Genomic DNA, 20,814 nt, shown 5'->3' on the forward strand with positions numbered 1-20,814 from the left:
TCTATAAAAGTATACACTATCGACTTAGTCCTTTGTTTCTTAAAAACATACAGTGAGAACATTTATAGATCTACATAACACAGACAGAAATTACAAAATGATGCCTAGGAAATAAATTCAGATAATACATTTTTCTCTTCCTAGAACAAGATAATTCAGTATTATGGTGCTTACACAGCATGAAATGTGTGTGAAATGCAGTTTCACATGTATATAAAAAAATAATTTTCAAGACACCAAATAACCACTACCACTTTTTTTGGCACCAAAGTACCCGGTTTTGTTGTTATTGTAGTTTTATGGTATATCTTTTAAATCAGTGAAAATACACTTGAAAAGTACTCTTTCTATTCTTAAGTAAACACTGAATATAGTTACAAAAAAGTTGTACACTGATCTTAGGAGTATCAGAATTCCCTATCGACATTTAGAAGTGTGTAAGTATGTGTGTGTATGTAAGTACGTTTTACCTGTGTAAAACTGCAAATCATTTATTTTGGAATGCTCACATATATTGTTTAAAGTCTTTCTTAGTGTTTTATTGGAGTTTGCTTATAATTGAAGTGTTATTTGGTCAGTAAAACATACAGTCATTCTTCCATTCAAATGATTTGCACCACACATTGTTTTTTACAACATACGCAACAGCGGTAACTGATAGTACACAACAAAGATCTTCTCTTGTAGCCAAAGAAACACACCTAACCTACACAAGAAATTGCATTAACATAAATGTTAACACGCACACTGAAAGACACTGAAAAATAAATTAACTTAGTACTAAGAAAAAAAAATATGTACATAGTATATCTAACAAAGATATTGTGAAGCAGTTTATTTATCTATCATGACATGAACCACTTCTAATGTATGTATCAAATGCAAAGTGTTCATTCACTTGAATTTCTTGCACTATAGAGAAATATGGTTAAGTCTCTGTACATATAGCATTCTTATTTCTGTAACAGATCACCCCAATCTATGTAACACTAATGCGACTGTTTTTTTATACATAATACACTTTTCTGATTATTTAATAGTACAGTAGAACGTCGTTTATCCGTAACGTCAGTTATCCGCACACTCAAAAAAGCAAGATTCAGTTTTGAACAAATTTAAGCAATTTCTTCAATTGTACATTGGATCTAGATGTGTTTCTGTGTTTTACTTTTTTTTAATGGACCGGCAACCTTGCAGAAGGAGATTTAGCGGCAAAAAGCAGACGATCAAATCTGTTCCAAAAAAAAAATCTGATTATTTTTCTGCATAAATGACAGTGCAGTAATTGAGGCACGTACTGTATGTATATTACGAGTATTTTCTCATTTCTTCTGTTTTCTTGTACTGTATACATATGTAGTACTGTGTACTGTATGTATAATATAAGCCTGTACTGTACGTGCTTTTCTTTGTTAAATAAACACATGTTTCATTATCTGCAAAAATAGTTATCCGCATAAACTTAGGTCCCAATTAATGTGGATAACGATGTTCTACTGTATTTATGTATTATTAATCATCACATCCTTGTAACAAACCAACCTTCAAAGGTTATTAAGTTTCATCTCATTTCTTCTTCATCTTTCAAGATCAATGCATGTTTAACCCTACATTGGTCACACCATAACTCTGAGATACATGCAGCTAAAATTGTTCATTTTCTCGGAAGCGACTAGGCATGCAGTTCTAAGCTTCTCAGTCGCTTCTTCTCTCTCTCTGTTTGAATATAGATGACCACAGTCTCCACCTGGTGCCCCTTCGTGTCTGGGATTAGTAAGCAGTTTGTATCTGAGATACAGGGAGAATTCAAACCGAAGAGACAGGTGGCACGTGTCACTTGAGGATTTCACCAATAAAACCCAGGCCTGTGCAGCCTGATATGCCGCTACGGTGTGAAACGTTGCTATTGATTGGCTCGTTCTCTAGCAATGTGTGTCACCTGTCGCTTCAGTGTGAATTCTCCCACTGAGCAACTGATTTCCCTAGCAATGTGTGTCGCGTGTCACTTTGGTGTGAATTCATTTGTCAGCACAATCTGCATGCAGACAGTTTGGATCCCGAAAAAATGTTGAACTCATTCATTCTATGCTCTGCAGCAGCGATGGTGAATTAATGAAGATGATGATATCAGTACTAAAGGATCTGTGAGCGATTTTGATAATGTAGAGGAACTAGATGATGATTCAGAGACTGAATTGGAATGCGACACAAATATTGTATCGTCCACTGAGAATGCAAATGTTCTATGTCCAATTTTTCATTTTTTCAGGAAAGACCTTTAAAGTGTGACATGATATACTCATTAGATCTTTGTCACCAATGCACTGAAAGTTTGTACCATTGCAGAGGCTGATATATTGAAGCCTCTTTAAAGAGAAGTATTTGGTTGGTTAGGTATTTATGCTGTAAGTAATTATTGAAATTTAAGAGAACAATTACACGCAACACTAACTTTGATGTGAGAGTGCCATTATTCTATCTACCAGAGAGAACACTGCATTTTAGAAATGAGATTAGGTAGTTGTTCTGTAATGGAGATCATGGAGATGAAACAATTTCATTATAAACTTGTCATTTGGTAGCAAAGTAAAAAATATAAAATTAATCAATCAACTAATTTTACTTCCATTATTATTCACAATTTTTGTCTTAACAAAGTAAGAAGTGAAGTCTGCTACTACTTCTAAGCAGCTCCCACAAGTGACTGAGGTTAGAATGCAAGTGGTTTATATCATATGCAGATGGCACTTGCGGTTAGTTGAGGTAAACTGTCGTAAGGTTTCATTGGCTGCTGGAGTTTGCATTCTTGTGGCAGCTTTCAAGTTTCGTAGATGAAACATACTAAATAGACCATAGCTAAAATATATCTATTTGTTTAGAATTTGGATATAGAACATTTACATCCTCAATGGACGATATGTAGTGCTAAAAAAGGTGTTTTCTTTTTAAGATGCAGGGGTAAAGATGAAGTGATATTTAAAAAGTAATCATAAATATATGAGTAAAACTGTATCTCACAGATACAGCATGGCCAATGTTACTTTTCAGATGCAACCAATGAAGGGTTAATGTGTGTGAAATGTCAATTACATTAACTTTTTTATGTATATATAACTCATCACTTCATGTACAAATGAACAAAAAAAATGTTTACATTATATATTCTTGAAAATGAATCAAAATATTTTGTATTATTTTAAAACAGGAACCATCTTAGCCCTTGAGCTAGTAATTCTGTTTCTAATTTTATAAATAAGACTGCAATACCACAAAATTATGAATATATACTTCACTACAAGATAAATAACATAAAATTGGGGATTCACTGTATTACTATTATATCAATATGAAATCTGGCTGGGCAATTTTGACTTTTCCCGTACACAGCAAAAATACCACTTTCCTCAAATGTCTCATTTTGTCAATATTTTCCAGACATTTTGACCTGAATTTTTTAAAAATGAAAATGATCATGTCTTATTCCTGTAGTGAACAAGTGTTTATTTTTCATTTTTAAGGATTTACCCTAACAGATAAAAACAATGTCATTGGCATAAATATATTAATACGATGCAGGTCTGGTTAACAAACATGTTAAAATTATTTTACACACTTAGCTAAGAGAAAAAGCATACAGAAGTGCAATACAACTGTTGACTTTCACAGTACTTGTTACAAATTTATTAGAAGAGCATTGAAGTACATTTCGCCTCAAATGCTGCCGTTTCTCAACTATGAGGTATCACAAAGCTTGCTGCTTTATACACAATAACGCACAAGAAATCATATTTACTCTTTAAACAATAATAATTTAAGAGCTTATGTAAATATGTACAATACTTGCTGCATTTTTATCTTCAACTATCGGGTGAAAAAAAAAACTTGAATGTTGAAGCAGTGTTCCTTCTCACTTACTCCACAAAAAAAAGATGACTTCAACACACTCGCGAACAGTATCACTCTGCATTCAGATATTATTTTTCACTCATTTCCTATCAGTTTTCCCAGACACACAGGCACATTGTGCATACATATCACTACATACATCAACACCATCTGAGTCAGGCATTCAACAAAATATAAGTGTGTACATTCGTCCTTTTGTTTGTGTTTGTGTGTGTGTGTGTGTGTGTGTGTGTGTGTATGTTGAATTTTTACTCTAGTTTATTTACTCTGATTTCGCTCCCTGCTGCGAAAACACAGTTTGTTTGCGAGTTTCTCTTCTTCTCCAATTCTTTCGTTCTGAATATTCTTGCGTATTCTGGCTTCTTCTGGGCATACTTCCTGAAATCGCCTGAAAAAGAAAGATGGACACATTGTGATATATTAAGACTCAAATTAAAATTATGGCAGACCTTACAAATACTTCTTATTTCACATACTTAAACACTGAATGGGCACTGCTACTAAAGAAAATCCACGCATAATTTGAGAGTATGAATTTCTCCCCATGTTGCAAGTGGAAGCGGTTTTTAAATTTGATTATTAAGCTAGATACCATGTTTGAAAAATGTGATGAATACGTATTTACAGAATCCCATGCATTCCTTATGGAGAGACAACTTCAAATTGAAGTTACGGCTAAACAAATGGGAGTTTCGACTATTTCTAGCGCAAATATCATCTTCAATGGATCCTTTACCCGATCATATATTTTCCACCATCGGAAGTTTGATATCTCCAAGAAAACGAGTAAAATAATTCTCCTATAAGCGTAATGCATTTCTCCTTGCCTCCTACAGCCATCCTGGCAGTGTTGCCAAACCTGATGTGCATAAAAGAGTTAAATTTCACCTTAAATTGAGCTAACTTGACTTTCAAGGAGCTAGATTTACGAAGGCTGGATAAAGTGCCTCCCATGGTAATTTTAGTTGTCAAGAGGGTGGGGACGGGGTGCTGCTATTACCGGTAACTTTAAAGTGATGACAATCTATTCTTAGTTTTCATCTTCTAGATCTGACGGCATCAGCCATCTCAGGAAAATAAAGGATTACTGGATAACAATATTGTCATCTTCACCTCAGTCAAGGTGCTATATAAAAATAGCTGGGGGAGGGGGTGAGACGACGCAGCCAATATAATAATATCACGTCACGTGCAAAATGTATATGCATGGCAAAAGTTGGTCTATGTTCGGGGCTAGTGATGCATAGTGGGGTGGGTGCCACAGTTCACAGCCAAGGGAGTGTACAAAAGAGCCAGATCTGGCCTCAAAAGAGTTAAGTTGGCAACAGTGCTTCCAGCTGTCTCGGAGAGAAGGAGCTAGGGGAAATTGTGCCTCTCCCCCTTAAGCAAGATGTTAAACTTGCTGAATGAAATATATTAGGCTTACATGACATTAAGTTCAATGCAAAATCCAAACACAGAAAATGACATTCCAAAATTTCTTTTGAGTGCTGAATCATGAATCTCCTATTCTTCCTAAAGAGACATTTATATAGACATGAAGCAATGGGAGTATATGCAATTGATTTTTTACAGTGAAAGCTTGAGCTTGCATTATCTGTTGCTGACAAGAACATTATAATGACAGATGCATTGTCTATTGTCAAGATTCAAAATAAACAGAGTACAAAACAAACAAAATACAGATGAACTGAAAATCTTTGGTACTTAACACAAGAAAAGAAAATGTAGTATTAGCATGAAAATGGAATATATGCTGGAAAATGTTTCAAAATATGTCCATTACATGTAAAAAATAACTAAAATATGCAAAATATGTACTAAAAGCTAGTATATGAAAAAATATGGATAATAAAAACAGCATTTTTGAGCTTACATACCACTGTTTGCAAGTACACTAACATTGATTTTAGCTTTATACGAAATATAGTACCATAAAAATCTGTTCCCTGGACATGATAGAATGTAAGAATTTCACTGCAGCTGCCATACAAAGGCGAGTCAAATTCGTAGCATGTTATTTGATTAGGGTTGCAGATTGGAAGCTCCAAATATCCTTGCTTTCTTTGTGAATGGGACAGGTGGGGCAGAGCCCACCAATGAGAAATTGAAACTTTGGCACATTAAGAATGTCTGTTCAGGTGTTAAAAAAAGTGTCACAACGATTACTTGATCAGTCTAAAACCTGACATTCACTTTTACATTCCAAGTTAGACACAATGGAACAGTTTGTGAAGGCACTGAGGAAAGAAGGGAAATGTTTTCAGTAAGTTGCCAGGAAATTACCATCAATCACTTTGGATAAACTTAACACATTCGCTGCCACCAAAAAAACTGCATTCTTTTGTCAGAGGCCGTTTAATTAAGGTTATGTAATTTTTCTTATTTGTAGCATAAAATACATTGTAAATTTGCAATTTTCATGTTAATTTTACAATGATGCACATGCACGTCACTGGCATATACTATGAATTTTTGTTACTCTGTGCCACATGATGTTGAAATGCATCATGTTTTATTGACATAGGTAATTTTTATATTCACACCCCATGCGATAGTTTCACAATATTCTCTTTTTCTTGATTTTACATGTTCCTTCTAATAAAAAAAATAATATATTATACACGTACACATGTGTTACATGCATACATACATATTTATTTATTATTTATATTTATTTATTATATAACATACTATAATATTCAATACTTTGTTAGATTTTGATTTAGTTTATTTTACTTAGCTTTTCTGCCACTTTTGGCTAATCACGAAGATGAGGATGAGTGATGATGATCTGATGAAATTGATGAAGGGATGCTCATAAACACTCAGGCCAAGGTAGAGATTCAAATCCAGGACCCATAGCATCATAGCATGCTGTGCTAACCACTCTGCCACGGAGGCTGGCAATACTTTGTTACATATTGACGTAACATGACAGAATCACATATAAAAACAATGTTACATTTATAGGTTTGCTTGTGAAAGTCCAAGTTCCCTTGTGGTAAAGAGCAAAACAAGCTTCAATGCAAAATCCCAGCTCTCCTGGACATTCTAAACAACAGAATGCAGTGTTTTTTTCTCTAATAGTACAGGAAATAATGAAATGTTTCAGACTATCAATGTTACAGAGGATCATTTTTTTTAAAAAATAATAATAATTTCTTTGCTGTCAAACGATGATGCCTTGATACATGACAAAAAGGAACTATTATACCATTTGATGCAACAATGCTAAGAGAGATGCACAAAAGAGAAAACAAGCTAATGTTTATTTCAAACAATCCTTCAGCAATGTGCCATGAAAGACTTAAAAGTCTGCTGTGCAGCGCCGCTCATGGGCAAGCATTCAAAGAAGGAAATACATATGACACACATACACAGCTACGCATATATGAGTCACTGGCAGCGAACGTGTTATGAAGTGTGTTTTCGTTGGCCCACAAATCAGAAAATTCATGACCCAAGAGAAAAAGCTGCATGGATAAGTTTCAAAGACGTAGTTGCATACTTTCTGGGAAACAAGTAAAACGAAATTTGCAGAACATGTTGGGACAATGTGCCTCTTTCGGGTATTGAACGAGGGATCTCTTCATTGCAAGACAATGGCATTATCATTGTGCTTTCGGGAAGGCCCCTGTAACAAGTTTCAATATTTAACTTTCTAACTTTCATAGAACTGGATCGCAATGCACAATTACAAACTATACATGGTTAATACCCTCTTCCTTCTCCTACAGAAAAAAGGAGAATGCATTGTAGGAAGACTTACTGTATGTTATATAGTTCTTCCCTGAGGTATCCACTTGCCTAAACACCCGATGCACCTCCTCGAATGTCATACTTAATGTGTACTTCAAGGCGAGACTGAGATCATCTACAGTCAACTTTCCTTCACCTCCCCTATCAAATATCTGAAAGAAGATCAAACAATGCATAATGACAAATTATATTGGCACAAAGAAAACTAAAGAACTAACATTAAACACAAAGTTTATGTTGAAGATAAACACCCAAGCTAAACAAAGATGCTCTGTGATTACATTCAAAACTTCTTCATATAATCTACTAAGGAAACAATCAGATACGCTATTTTTAATATGGGAGTAGACCACTGTAATACGGCAGAGCTGTTATTTACAATTTACGATAAGATATTTCATTTCTTAAGTAAACTTTATGCACATATAGGCTAATTGGGACTCCACATACAGTTTATGTGCCATTATCAGGTATCAAACCCAGGACTCATTAATTACAAGGTGATGGCATTACCACTGCATCATTGGGGAGGCACAGGTTGTGATATTGTTGGTTTTGGGGGGGGGAGGTAAAACAGCCATTTTGAGGATCATAAGACCTGCTAAGTGAGTCATTAGCATTTGATTACTGAAACAATGAGGATGTATGATGACCAGATTAAATGGACAAAAGAACAAATAGTATGAAACAACCATGTACTGGCTGTGGGGACGCTAACGCAGAACCTTCTGCCATGAGATCATGGGTAAAACCACAAATGTGCCTCTCACAAGGCAGCTGTTAGCAAGATGTTTGATTGATTAATTTGGTTTATTTTACTTGGCTTCTCTACCACTTTTCGCTAATCGCAAGCATTAGTGATGATATGAGGAAGGGAACTCGCAAAGAATATCCATCCACAGGCTAGGATTTAAACCCGGAACCCTGGCATTGTAGTGTACCGTGCTAACCACTCCACCACTGAGGTCGACTGTTAGTGAGATGTTTACACAAGTGTGTACATAATAGTGGCATGACAAACAAAGACATTTACCAGTTCTTACATGCTAATCATTAATTTTGCAAACTTTTCACACTTCCGCCAATGGTTGCAACTAGCACAGATAGACTGTAAACTAGGGATATCCACAAAATTCGGATAATGGACATATGGATTTCAAATTGTTCGATATACGTTTTGAATGCAATGGATAATCTGAATATCAGGACAGTACGGATATCTGGATAGTACAGATTAGATGAAGGATTTGTAAAAAATCCATTGAGTGAAATACGAACATGACAAAATAATATATGAACGGATAAATGATAAAACTGTCTTTATAATGCACACATTCAGATATCCAGACATTTAAGATAATCTCAATATCTGCATAATTTGAATAATCCAGATAATCTACATACAGTAAAAACTGCATATCCCGGAACCTCTATAAGAAAGAAATCTATAAATACGGAAAAAAGGTGGAAACCTCCTTAACGTGGAAACAGAACACCATTCAAAGAACAACGAGATGTTTTTATTCTCAGTAAGATGGAAATTTCTTCTTTTATTTTTTTCACTCGCAAGAAAACAATACAATACTGTAAGCGGAACGTGCCTCTGTTGTCACTAGCTTATCAGTAACATTGTCGATATGAAAGAATGCGCTACAATACTCATAGCTGTTACGATTCAGTTTCTTTCTTTCATCTCTTACCCTCTTTCTCCACCTTTCTTTGTCTTATTTCTCCTCTGTTCTTTCATCATCTTTCTATTTTTCTTGTTCTCTCTCTTTGTTTCTTTCTTTTTTCTTCACTTATCTCAATCTTTCTTCACCTCTCTTATTCCATCTTTCAATCTTTCTCTTTCCCTCTACGCACATCGTGCTATGATGCCAGGGGTCCTGGGTTCGAAAAGATACATAAGTACAACTGTACTGTAAAAAGTGTACCAACATGTTGTGTAGTTACATAATTGTAATCTCTGCTATGCTTATTGCGACTGTATCACATTTTTATTCATGTACGTACATGCATTAGTACTCTATATTATAAGTAATGCGAAATGTAAATCTGTCTTTCCATTATTTCCTGCAGCGCTCTATACTGTATTTAAAGTCAACCCTGTATAAGAAGGAAAACTGTTAAGATGGAAAATTTTGCTCGGAACCATCATGTTCCGGAATAGACAGGTTTCACTGTATATGAATATCAGAATATCCAATATCTGGATATTTGAAATCTGGATAGAAAATTACCTGATATCCAGATAAAATTTTATCTGGATTGGGTCATCCCTACTGTAAACAGTTACAAACTGTCGAATCTAGAATATCAGCATGCATCAAGAAAACTAGATGTTCAGGAACATGTTAATTTAGTTGAGAATCATCAGAACAAAATCACAGTGTATTTTAAAAATGAGCATGAAACTGGAGAGAAAAATCTAGTAGCTCATCAGGTAGTTATCAAATATCTAAGAGGAGAAAATAATATTTCTCACTATTTTTGACCAGAGTTTCTACAAGCCAAACAAAGAACTAATAAGAACATTTAAAAAAACAGAGACTGGTGATGTTTTCAAACATGTAAAAGGAAAAGTTTAGCAGAGCATAAAGTGATGCTGCATAGCACGAGGCTGCAAAGGGCAAAATTATATCACTTAAAAAATATGATTTCAAAATAGTAAATACATACCCTAAATGCCATTTGAATCATCTCCTCCGTGTTCTTTGCCTTTGACACAAGCACCCCAAGCAGGTATTCCCGAATATCTATTACGCCCATAGAATCCTATATTTAGAGAAAGAAAATACAATTATTACATTAGGATTGCTATGCACTTGCAAATGACATATTTAAACACTTAATATAGGATTTAGAAATCTCTACTGTATACATATTCGAATTCTAGATCAGGGGTTTCCAACTGCCTTTTTTTTTTGTGACCTGCGAAGCCAGTTTGCAAAATACATTAATTTTATGTATTTTTATTAAAATACGTTCTATTTTAACTAGGGCTGAGCTTATACCACTTTCAACCGATGCTGATACTCTCACCGATACCGATACTTTGAAATCGTAATAATTTAAAGCTGTTTAAAATATTGATCAATATTAATGTGTACATATTCTATTCCAATTGTAAGCATCAATTTGCCAAGAATTTTGATATAAAATATTAAAGAATTAAAATATTAAAATACATGTTGCATAATCACAAAATCCAGTTTTCTTACCTCAAAACTGGTGCAAAATGAAAAGTAAATTCGAACTTTCCATAATTTTCAGGATAATTATTTTAACCATGTTAGTCAGTATAATTCAAACTCAGTATCAGCACAATAGGTAGCTATGGTGCTATATTGAAAAGGAAATTTCAATTTACATATGCTGATGAATTGTGTTTATATTCAAACAATAATAAATACCTTTATAATTATTATATTGATAAAAAAAACTAGAAACAACAAAAATTACAAGAGCATTTATAACATATCAATGCTATACATAAGAAGAAAATATCTCTTTGTTATCTCCTTCCAGGATAAAGCAAGTCTTTGTATCTACAATTCTGAGCTTCAGTTTTCAAGATTCATCATCTGACCAAACCACATCCAAACGTAGAACATATAAGTGTCACTCTATGCAACCTTCCTCCAAGCACTCATTTGAGAAACTGTAACATTTACAAGCCTGCCCGTTAAGGAAGATGAAAACAGATACCTATTCACTGCTTCAAAATCAACATGGCATCTTTTATACATATCAGTGTCATTCCACAACTTTCGAATCTTTATAAGATTATATCATATTCAAAGTTCATTCAAGTCATAATAGGCTTCTATATAACTTAGTTATTATAACATTACCAAGTTTAATGCTTTAAAAGCAACAATTATTGTAGAAATATATCACCATCCCATATTGCTATATCTGTCCTTATCGTTGTTCCATCTTCAGCTCCCTTTCAAAGTCACAGACAACTAGTCTCAGAGCAACTAGTTCAAGCCAGATTTTTTAGTATGTGTTATCTTCAATTGTTTTTGTTTTATATTTTTGTCCATAAGTGCTTAACAGCTTGACTGTTTGTGTTGTAAATGTACATATTTGCTCTGTTACAGCTATTTTACTATGTATATTACAATATACTTATCTAATGATTACCATTACCATTTTTGAATGTTGATACAAAATACCAAGTATGACATCATATTATACATTGAACAATTTTAAAGAGTTGACCTTTGTATATAAACCTTGATGCCAATGCAAATGTACACAATTTCAATAAATTTAATTATAAATTTGAATGTATCATATCTTTCTTGTCTGAAAGAACACACATGATTGAAGATATTTGTTTTTCATATTACCAGTCAAAAATAACTGTTATGACTAACTTATTATAAATATTGCACAAATGTGGAACTTTGAACTTAGCCTAACCTTTTTCAAATGTTGTTATGACAATGTATTATTTTTATTGTCATACTATACTCCGCGAAAGTGCCATACTGAATTTTTTCGGACCCAGTAAAAGACCATAGTGGCGCAAAGTATCGGCTGGTATCGGTAAATAAATTTCAAATGATATTTTCCGATAACGATAACACTAGTATCAGCTCCACCCTAATTTTTACTGAAGGAAGGGAAGACCTGTGAAGAAAGACAATATCACAGGTAGAATTGATTTTGCAGTCAATAATGATCATCAGAAGAATCTAAAGTGACATAACTTTCTCTTCACACCATGCATTCCTCCCCTTTGCTATGCAGAATGAACTCGTCCATTTCCGCGAAGGCTTCACTCTTTGTGTTTAGAAACAAACTGCAGAGCAGCGCTATAGAGATCGGTTTTACTACGCACAAAGTATGAAGAGATTCCCAATGTTCCAACTTGGATTGTACTGTGACTGATAGTTAAAGTTTGTGCAAATATCGAAATGAGCAATATCTCCAAAAAAAAGTAAGATTAAAAATGAAAATAGAACCTATCAAGAACGTTGGGGAAAAAGACTACCTCGCTACAAACAACAATGGAAAGCTGCAGTGTTTGGTGTGTTTGCAAATTATATCAGTGCTCAAGGAATATAATGTGAAGAGACATTATACAACTAAGCATGAAGAAAGATACGGAAAATATGAAGGAGAGCCTATGGATTTGCTATTGTCGACCTGAAGAAGAAAGTCAAACAGCAGATAGGTATGCGTAGCAGTTTTACAAAGGGGCAGACGTCAGCTCTGCATGCTTCTTATGCAGTTTAACTTGAACTTGCTAAGACAAAGAAACCTTTTTCTGATGCAAACTTAGTGAAAAGGTGCGCAATTGAAATGGCAAAGGCTCTCCGGGACGCTAACGTTGCTAGCAAATTTGAATCAGCGTCACTTTCTAACAAGACTGTACAAAGATGGGTTATGGATATGGGAGAACAGAAAAAATGTATAACATGGTTAAAAGTTGTTCCTATTTTTCGTTCTGTCTGGATGAAAGTACAGATCAAACAGATGTGGGTCAGCTCTTGATATTTATACGTATAATGCAAGTTTATTTTTCAACACTAAGAATTATTTGACCTCTGCTCTCTTCACGGAACCACTAAAGGGAAGGACATGACACATATGATGCGGTAAAAAAAATCGGTAGATAAGATCGGAGTGTTCATGCATTGTAACACATGGAGCAAAATCGATGACAGGAGAAAAATCTGGATTTGTAGGATTGCTTAAGAAAAGTGGAGTAAATTGTCCAGCGTTGCATTGCATTCTTCACCAAATGGCTTTGTGTGGGAAATCAGTGAAACTAAATGAAGTATTTAAAACAGTTATACAAATAATAAACAATATTCTAGGGGGGAACAGAGCCCTTCTACATGGAAAGTTACGAGAGTTTTTGGAGGATAAGGAGGCAGAATATGACTACTTACTTCTTTTTAACCATGCAAGGTGTCGAGCACAGGAAAGTGCCTTCAGAGATTTTTTTTGCAAAAAGGAATGAAATCCATGCGTTCCTTGAACAGTTTGCCTCATCAGATGCAAGACAACTGGAACAGTTTCAGAGTATGGACTTCCTTAAACAACTAAAGGTAAAGGTAAAGTGCTCCCCTGTGCATAGCACTACGCCATGAAGGCGTATAGGGGGTGTGGGGGTAACGCCCCACACTTTCTTGATCCGGTCGTGAGTGGGGGTGATGTGATCAGCATCACGCCCCTGGCCGCCTTTACCCCCCAGGGTTTCCCCCAGGTACCCATGTTATTCGACGCTGGGTGGGCGCCGGGGCCGCTTCCAACGTTAGAAAAGTTCCCGGATTTGAACCGGCCGGGGATCGAACCCAGGACCTTTAGCATGGTAGTCAGACGCGTTACCGACTGAGCCACCGCGGCCACTGGCATTTCTAACAGATATCACAGGTCATCTGAATGAACTGAACTTGAAACTGCAGAGAAGAAACCAGCTGGTGTCAGATTTAATGGGAAACATAGATGGGTTTTGTAATAAACTGAACATTTTCAACGTTACTTTGGAGAAAAATAACCTGGTTCATTTTCCAAGCTGTCGGCGGCTAGCAGGAGATGAAGAAACACGGGACATTTTCTGAATTCAATGCAAATATTAAAAAAATAATGGATGTGTTTGACTCCAGATTTAAAGATTTTGAAGAACTTAAAAGCAGCATCCAGCTATTTAGCAATCCTCTTGGCGTTAACATCGGAGAACAAGAATCTTCTCTCCAAATTGAATTGTATGATTTCTAAAAAGAATGTGTTTCTTCAAACTAGGCAAGAAAAGGGGCCAGAGTTTTTCAAATACCTATCAAAGAAACACTTTCCAAACCTTCGTAGTTTTGGGCAAAGAATGACATCGATGTTCGGCAGCACATACACGTGTGAAAGTGTTTTTTCTTCAATGAAGATCATCAAGAACCGCTACAGAAGCAGACTGGCAGATTCTTCACTGCTTCACCTTCTGAGACTTTCAAATACAGAAATTGAAGTGGATATTTCAATTTTAATAAAAAGAGCAGATCAGCCTCAATTTTCACATGAACACTTACTATGAAGGATTCTTATTTGTATGGTGTGGTTTCATTTCTTTCAATTCATCCATAAGTATTAGGTTTTTGTGAAATAAATTGTAATTATACAATTTTGATTTGTGATTCCATTGTTTTTATTGCTTCATTTTAGAAATTGAAGTCATGCGAAAGTACTACATTTTCAGTTCAATACTTACAATTTTTGTAATTTTTAATTCACCCCCCGCCCCCCCCCCCAAAAAAAATGCAGCCCGCCAATCAACTGCTGGATATAATTTTGGCCCTCTGACATTTTGAAGTTGGAAACCACTGTTCTAGACAATTTTGCAGTTGATGAAAAGCTTATACAAGCATAATGAATAGTATTCTGGTACATAATTATTCATTAATATAATTTACTGCTCTACGAAGAGAAAAACCCTCTGGCACTGTCACTGAATTGTCCACCCTAAGTCAGCACAGGGAGTGTGGGTGATCCAATATGCTTGGCATATAATCCTGCCCTTGCATTGCCAAAATTGTAGTGTTTTACAGATCGTCATCACCATGGGCGTTGCCAGACATTTTTGTAGGGGAAGGGAGTGGTTAGATAAATTTTAAAACCTTGAATAGTAGAAATAATAAAAATAATTATTATGCTTATTTTATAAAATGAAAGCTATTATAAACCTATGAAAACAAATTTCATTCCAAATGTATAATTATTATTATATCTATGACAATAGAAAACTTCTTACTTCACGTGTTGGCAACATATTTGTTAAAAACACTAAAAAAAAAACACAAACAGCACAATATAAAACACTTTAGGTGTTCTTCCGAGCTTTCGACTCCATCACAGAATCATCATCAGGGCTGGTCGAAGGACGACGGAGGGGACGCGGTTGAAGTTCCGCTGGCGCTACTCACTGTGTCTGCAGGAAGATGTCGTTGCGATCTTGCAGTGTTGGTAAGTTCTTGTATGTTTGGATTGTTGGCTTATACCCTTGGGGATATTTTTCTACCTGACTTATCAAATAGTGAATATCCAGCACAACTGTTTTCACTATTTTTATTTACTTATATATTTTTTTTACATTTTACACAGTTAGTGTACCAAAATGTATAGTTATTCTATGTTATTAACTTTTACACACCTTATTCAAAAAAAGTTTTAAAAGTTAGGTGGGAATTTTAGCCATAGTGCTTATGTTGTGTGCTCTCTCACATAAAGCTCTAATTTTTGGAATTTTGAAAACTATGAAACCATTTATTCTTTGGATTAAGGCAGAAGATGAAAATATAAGCTCATTCCTCCATTTTACACAATTTTTTTTTGGATTAAACAAATGACTGCCACTTTAGTTCACAAGTTGGTCCTGGTCTTTCTATTCCTGGTATGGCTGTATGCCTGATACAAGTCTTGGCATAAAAAGGGAGCCAGAAATGTACCAGGATTGAGTTGAGGGTAGTGGAGAGTTCTAAATATGTGGGAAGCATAATGATTGTTTGGGTTTATTTTACTTCACTTTTCAACCACTTTTGGCTAATCGTGAGTGACATTGTGAAATTGACAAACAAAGACCACCGATGCCCAAGCTGAGATTCAAACCCGGGACCCCTGACAAAGTTCAAACCATCTAACGTATTGACCGGCATCAGCATGATACATTCCACAGTAAAACATATCAAAACACAAGACAATTTCATCTCATCATCCCTGTAATGACTCAAATCAGTGAACTCGCCAATAGTCTGCATTTTCGAGTTGCTAGCTTGTTGCCGTAATTCGTCCATTCCCAAAGAAAAATGTGTGCTATAATTACAGAAAAGCTAAATGCACCATTTTACCTTATCATATAACCTAAACAGCTGTTGTAATGAAGGATCGCTTGGAGTTACGTTGAGGATCTTTGCAAAATCTTTGTATGCCTTGTCTCCATCTTCACTTGTTATGATGTGAGGATTCTCCGCAAGTATTTTCTCTTCAATATTTGACTCCGTGAGGCTGGATTGGGAAGAATTAAAAATTAATACACATTAATATTGGAGCAGTTGACACTTTGCTTTCTACTACAAGGAATCATAATGGAAATAACTCTAAGGCAATTCTAATGGCTCTACCAAGACCTGGCTCTGTAGGAAAGTACAAGGGTAAGTCATTAAATAACGAATTTTATTCTAAACTTCATGGAGAATTATGCACCAAAAATTTGTATTTCAGGACTCAAAATGGTGTCGTGACAATCTAGCAGTGTGCGCCTGTGCAGTAGCTCGTAAAGCTGAAGTCTTGAACGTAACGCTAGTTCGGCATCTTTGACCCAACCCCAGAGGAAGCCGCCGGAACCGTATCTGGTTTCAAGCCACCACCTGTTTTTCGGCAAAGCGATGTTGTCACTTTTGCCTGCAGTGATTAGACATTCATTCATTCACTGCGACGTTTTACTCCCAGGGTATATATATATTGTATAAAAAAAATAGCACAACACAATAACACAACCGTGCAAAGATAAAGAACCTCACGTTCAGAAATCTCTAAGGAAACCGAATTAGCAACATCTCATTTACTCCACGTGGACTTGACGAGAGCTGTCATTTCTTGGACGAACGTTATGGGTAGGAAAGGTTTCAGAGGACAATATATTGGACTCCACGTGGACCTGACATGTGGTTGTTAGGGGGAAAACTGATCTTTTGGAACTTTCTTAGATGTAAAGTGAGGTTGGAATCAGGATGAGGAGTATACAACATGGCCACTCCACTGTTGACTTACACCGCAGAAGAGCAACAAAGTGTTGTTAATTTTTTCTGGTCATATGGAGTAAAACCTTCTGAAATTCACAGCAGAATGCAGGTTCAGTATGGAGACAATTGTTTGTCAGTGGAGAGCGTACTAAACTAACAGATTTGAATGTACATTCTGCTGTAGATTTCAGAAGGATTTACTCCCTCAGACGAGGAGAAAAAATGAATAACACTTCGTTGTGCTCTGCTACGGTGCAAGTGGAGCGACCATGTTGTACGAGATACTGCTCAGGCGCATACTGTTCCAATAGTGTTGCTAAGGAACAATTTCGAGTCCCAAAATACAAATTTTCATTGTGCATAAATCTGCATGAAGTTTAAAATAAAATTCATGTTATTTAATGACTTACCCTCGTAGTATTTCACTAATAAAAACTTACAGTTCATTTTTCCATGCAGTTTCTGTTGCAATTGATTTCGCCACCTGTCAGGTAGCTTTGTAAGGCATGTACTGTCTTGCTGCAGGTGGCATGGTTCCTTGAGTGAATTACTTCTCTCCGCTTAACCGCCAAATGGATATCTTTAGATACAATAGAATTATACTGTGTCCCAGGAATCTTTGGAGCGAGCGAATGGAACCGTGTCTCTGGGCAAGTAGCAACTCAAGAGGTCTTGACCAATGAACAGGTGCAACGGAAAAGGATTGCGTGGAGGAGGAAAGAGACTGCAGCTCTCAGTTGTTTGCATCAGCATGTACTGTTTTGTATCCTGGGCGACCTAGCTCCCGAGATTCCCAGGAAAGAGTACACATCAACTGCATGACAAAGACTTTGTTCAAATCCTGATTGAATCTTCATTTCTTATCAGAGTACTATGATTGAAAATATATGGGAGTCTCTCCCAGGAGAAAACTGACAAAAATACATGTAAGAAGTGATACAAACTGACTCATAACCAAGCAGTTACAGCCTAGCAAAGAATTAAAATTTTAGAAATGGAACTGCATTTAAAAAAAAAAAACTATCCAACATCATCTGTATAGTGGCAGATACACCTTGTCACTGAACACAAAGCTATTTTTTATGAAGACAATACCATGTTTTCATTACTGTAAGTGTACTATAAGTTTTTACTTTCTACTAAAAGAAATCAATATTAACATACTGTAATGCAGAAAGGTGACATGGTACTGTAACATGACGAACAGCACAGCAAGAAGCAAAGATGAAAACATGGCCCTCAAAAAATTTCATTTTTATTAAAGTCAATGTCAAACACTTCTATAACTGGGATACTTTGTCAGTCATTACTAGATTAGAAAAAGTGATTCAAACGAATGCCATATCTTACACTGAAAAAAAATGTCATCACACTGGAAAGTTGTCAGGTATCCTCAAAATGTAAAAACAGTCACAAAAAAACAACAAAAAAGCAGACTTAACTCATCATTTGTTTACAAAAACTGATATATTAAAAAGTCTGTAATTTAATAGTTTTTTACCCTAGTGGAAATGTAGATTAAATAAATGTGTATAATCCTTAGTTATCTTTCTACAACACATTTGACCACATTAAAAAAAACAACTAATATCTAATGACAATTATGAAAATGTATAACACTAATGCTAAAATAAGTAATGTAAAGTGTATTCAGTAAAAATAATATTCCCATTGCTCCAAGTGGAAGGGGGAATTCTATCCCACCCCCTTAATGAAAATTTTCATAAAGTATCCCCTAGCTAGGACAATATGCATAAGCACCACCTACCCCCAGGGGTAGACAAAACTAAAAATAATTCAGGCATTAGGCAGCCTTTCTTCTTCTTATATTATTATTATTCCTTGTCTGTTTTTTCAAATACAGGCTAAGAAAGCCATCAACCCAACTACGAAAAAGCTACATCTTTTGAAATGTGACCTTAAAACATTTAATTTATTAATTAATGCAAGTTTGAATTAAAAGTAATTAATTCTTGTACAGGTAACAGCATGAATAACCATGCAATACATTCTAATATATGGCCGACTCTACCATATTGCTGCATATTTTAAAATTCAGCTAATAACAGTGAATAAAAATTAACGGCATGTTTAGTATTGTGATTTAATAATATACGTGATACAGAAAACACACATACTGTACCCATTATTAATAAAAAAAAGTAATGGGAATTTCCATAATCAAACTGTGAATATTAGAGAGCGACGAAAGAAAGATGCAGTCAGTGGAGATGAAATTTTTAAGGAGTATATTGGGGAAGACTAGAAGGGATAGAATAAGGAATGAGATCCCACAGACAGTGGGGGTGGTGAAGCTTCAGGACAGGATACATCAGGCACAGATGATATGGTTCAGGCGTAGCTAGAACTTTATATTTGGGTGTGCACAAAGAAAAAAAATGAGGTCTTGTACCTTTTTAATAGCATATTTTGCAACACAATCACTTTGCTCTTTAACTGCACTGATGTTTGTAAAGGAATATAAATTCACTAAATGGCAGTGTTGAAAATTTCTGAATATATGTAGTTGAGAAAAATTAAATTGCATAGAAATTACACACACACAAAATGTTCATACATGTTAAAAACAAATACCTCAAAATACACAAGAGACGTCTGTCAAAAGGTACAATGTTCTTAAACTCATCAATAACTTCATTTACATCAATAGACGAAGCTTTTTCCTGTTCCACAAATAGCAAGAGCGGGGCTTCCAATCTATCCTGCTTCTGAGTTGCTCTTAATTTAGTTTTAACTTGGGTAAGCTTGGCGAAAGCTGTCTCGCACGTGCGGCTTGTGACAGGCATGGAAGAAAAGCGCTGCAGTACAGAGTAGAATGCAGTAAATATCTTCTTTCTCCAATGACCTCAAAATATCGAAAAACTATAGACACTCGTTTCATGAGCGATAATGCACACGTTTGTACCAAGTAATGACATTTTCAACTTCTTACAAACTGCCGCTTATTTTCTCTCTCACTGAAATATCTGTCTTTAATTCTCTTTGATAAAGCAGCCCATTAGGGTGTGCCTAGGCACACCCGGCACACCCCATAGCTACGCCTATGGGTTCGGACACATGAAGAGGATGAATGCCGAAAGACTACCAGTAAGAGCTTATCATGCACAAGGAGTGGGAATAAGGCCAAGGGGGAGACCAAGATGTCGGTCGCGGAGAGTGTTAGGAGAAGAGAACAAGATCGGAACACTGTGGAAAGAGAGGAGTGGTGGAAGACCAGGAAAAAAGGAGAGCCTTGACTTCTATGAAGACCCAGCCAGAGGCAGGAAACAGCGAAGGATGATGATTTTTTTTAACTGAATTTGAAAATTTTCAGGCAAAATGGTGACCTGGCACCCTGTATTTTCTTACCCCTGCTCCTCACCTATCAACCAAGCATCATCCC

At 35.6% G+C, this 20,814-nt stretch overlaps 1 protein-coding gene across 1 annotated transcript in view; it reads right to left on the reverse strand.

Annotated features, from left to right (window-relative positions):
• Positions 1-4,114: 4,114 nt before the first annotated feature.
• Positions 4,115-20,814, reverse strand: part of LPCAT (lysophosphatidylcholine acyltransferase) — a 159,400-nt gene continuing 142,700 nt past the window's right edge. The window contains exons 8-11 of the mRNA XM_083144116.1: positions 16,518-16,674; positions 10,348-10,443; positions 7,679-7,820; positions 4,115-4,294 (exon numbers count right to left, since the gene is read on the reverse strand). Coding sequence (XP_083000242.1) covers positions 4,155-4,294; positions 7,679-7,820; positions 10,348-10,443; positions 16,518-16,674 — 535 coding nt within the window. The 3' untranslated portion in view covers positions 4,115-4,154. The remainder of the gene's footprint in view (positions 4,295-7,678; positions 7,821-10,347; positions 10,444-16,517; positions 16,675-20,814) is intronic.

This window comes from Lepisma saccharinum, chromosome 22, assembly GCF_977018435.1.
Source record: "Lepisma saccharinum chromosome 22, izLepSacc3.1, whole genome shotgun sequence".
NCBI classification, from domain to species: domain Eukaryota; kingdom Metazoa; phylum Arthropoda; class Insecta; order Zygentoma; family Lepismatidae; genus Lepisma; species Lepisma saccharinum.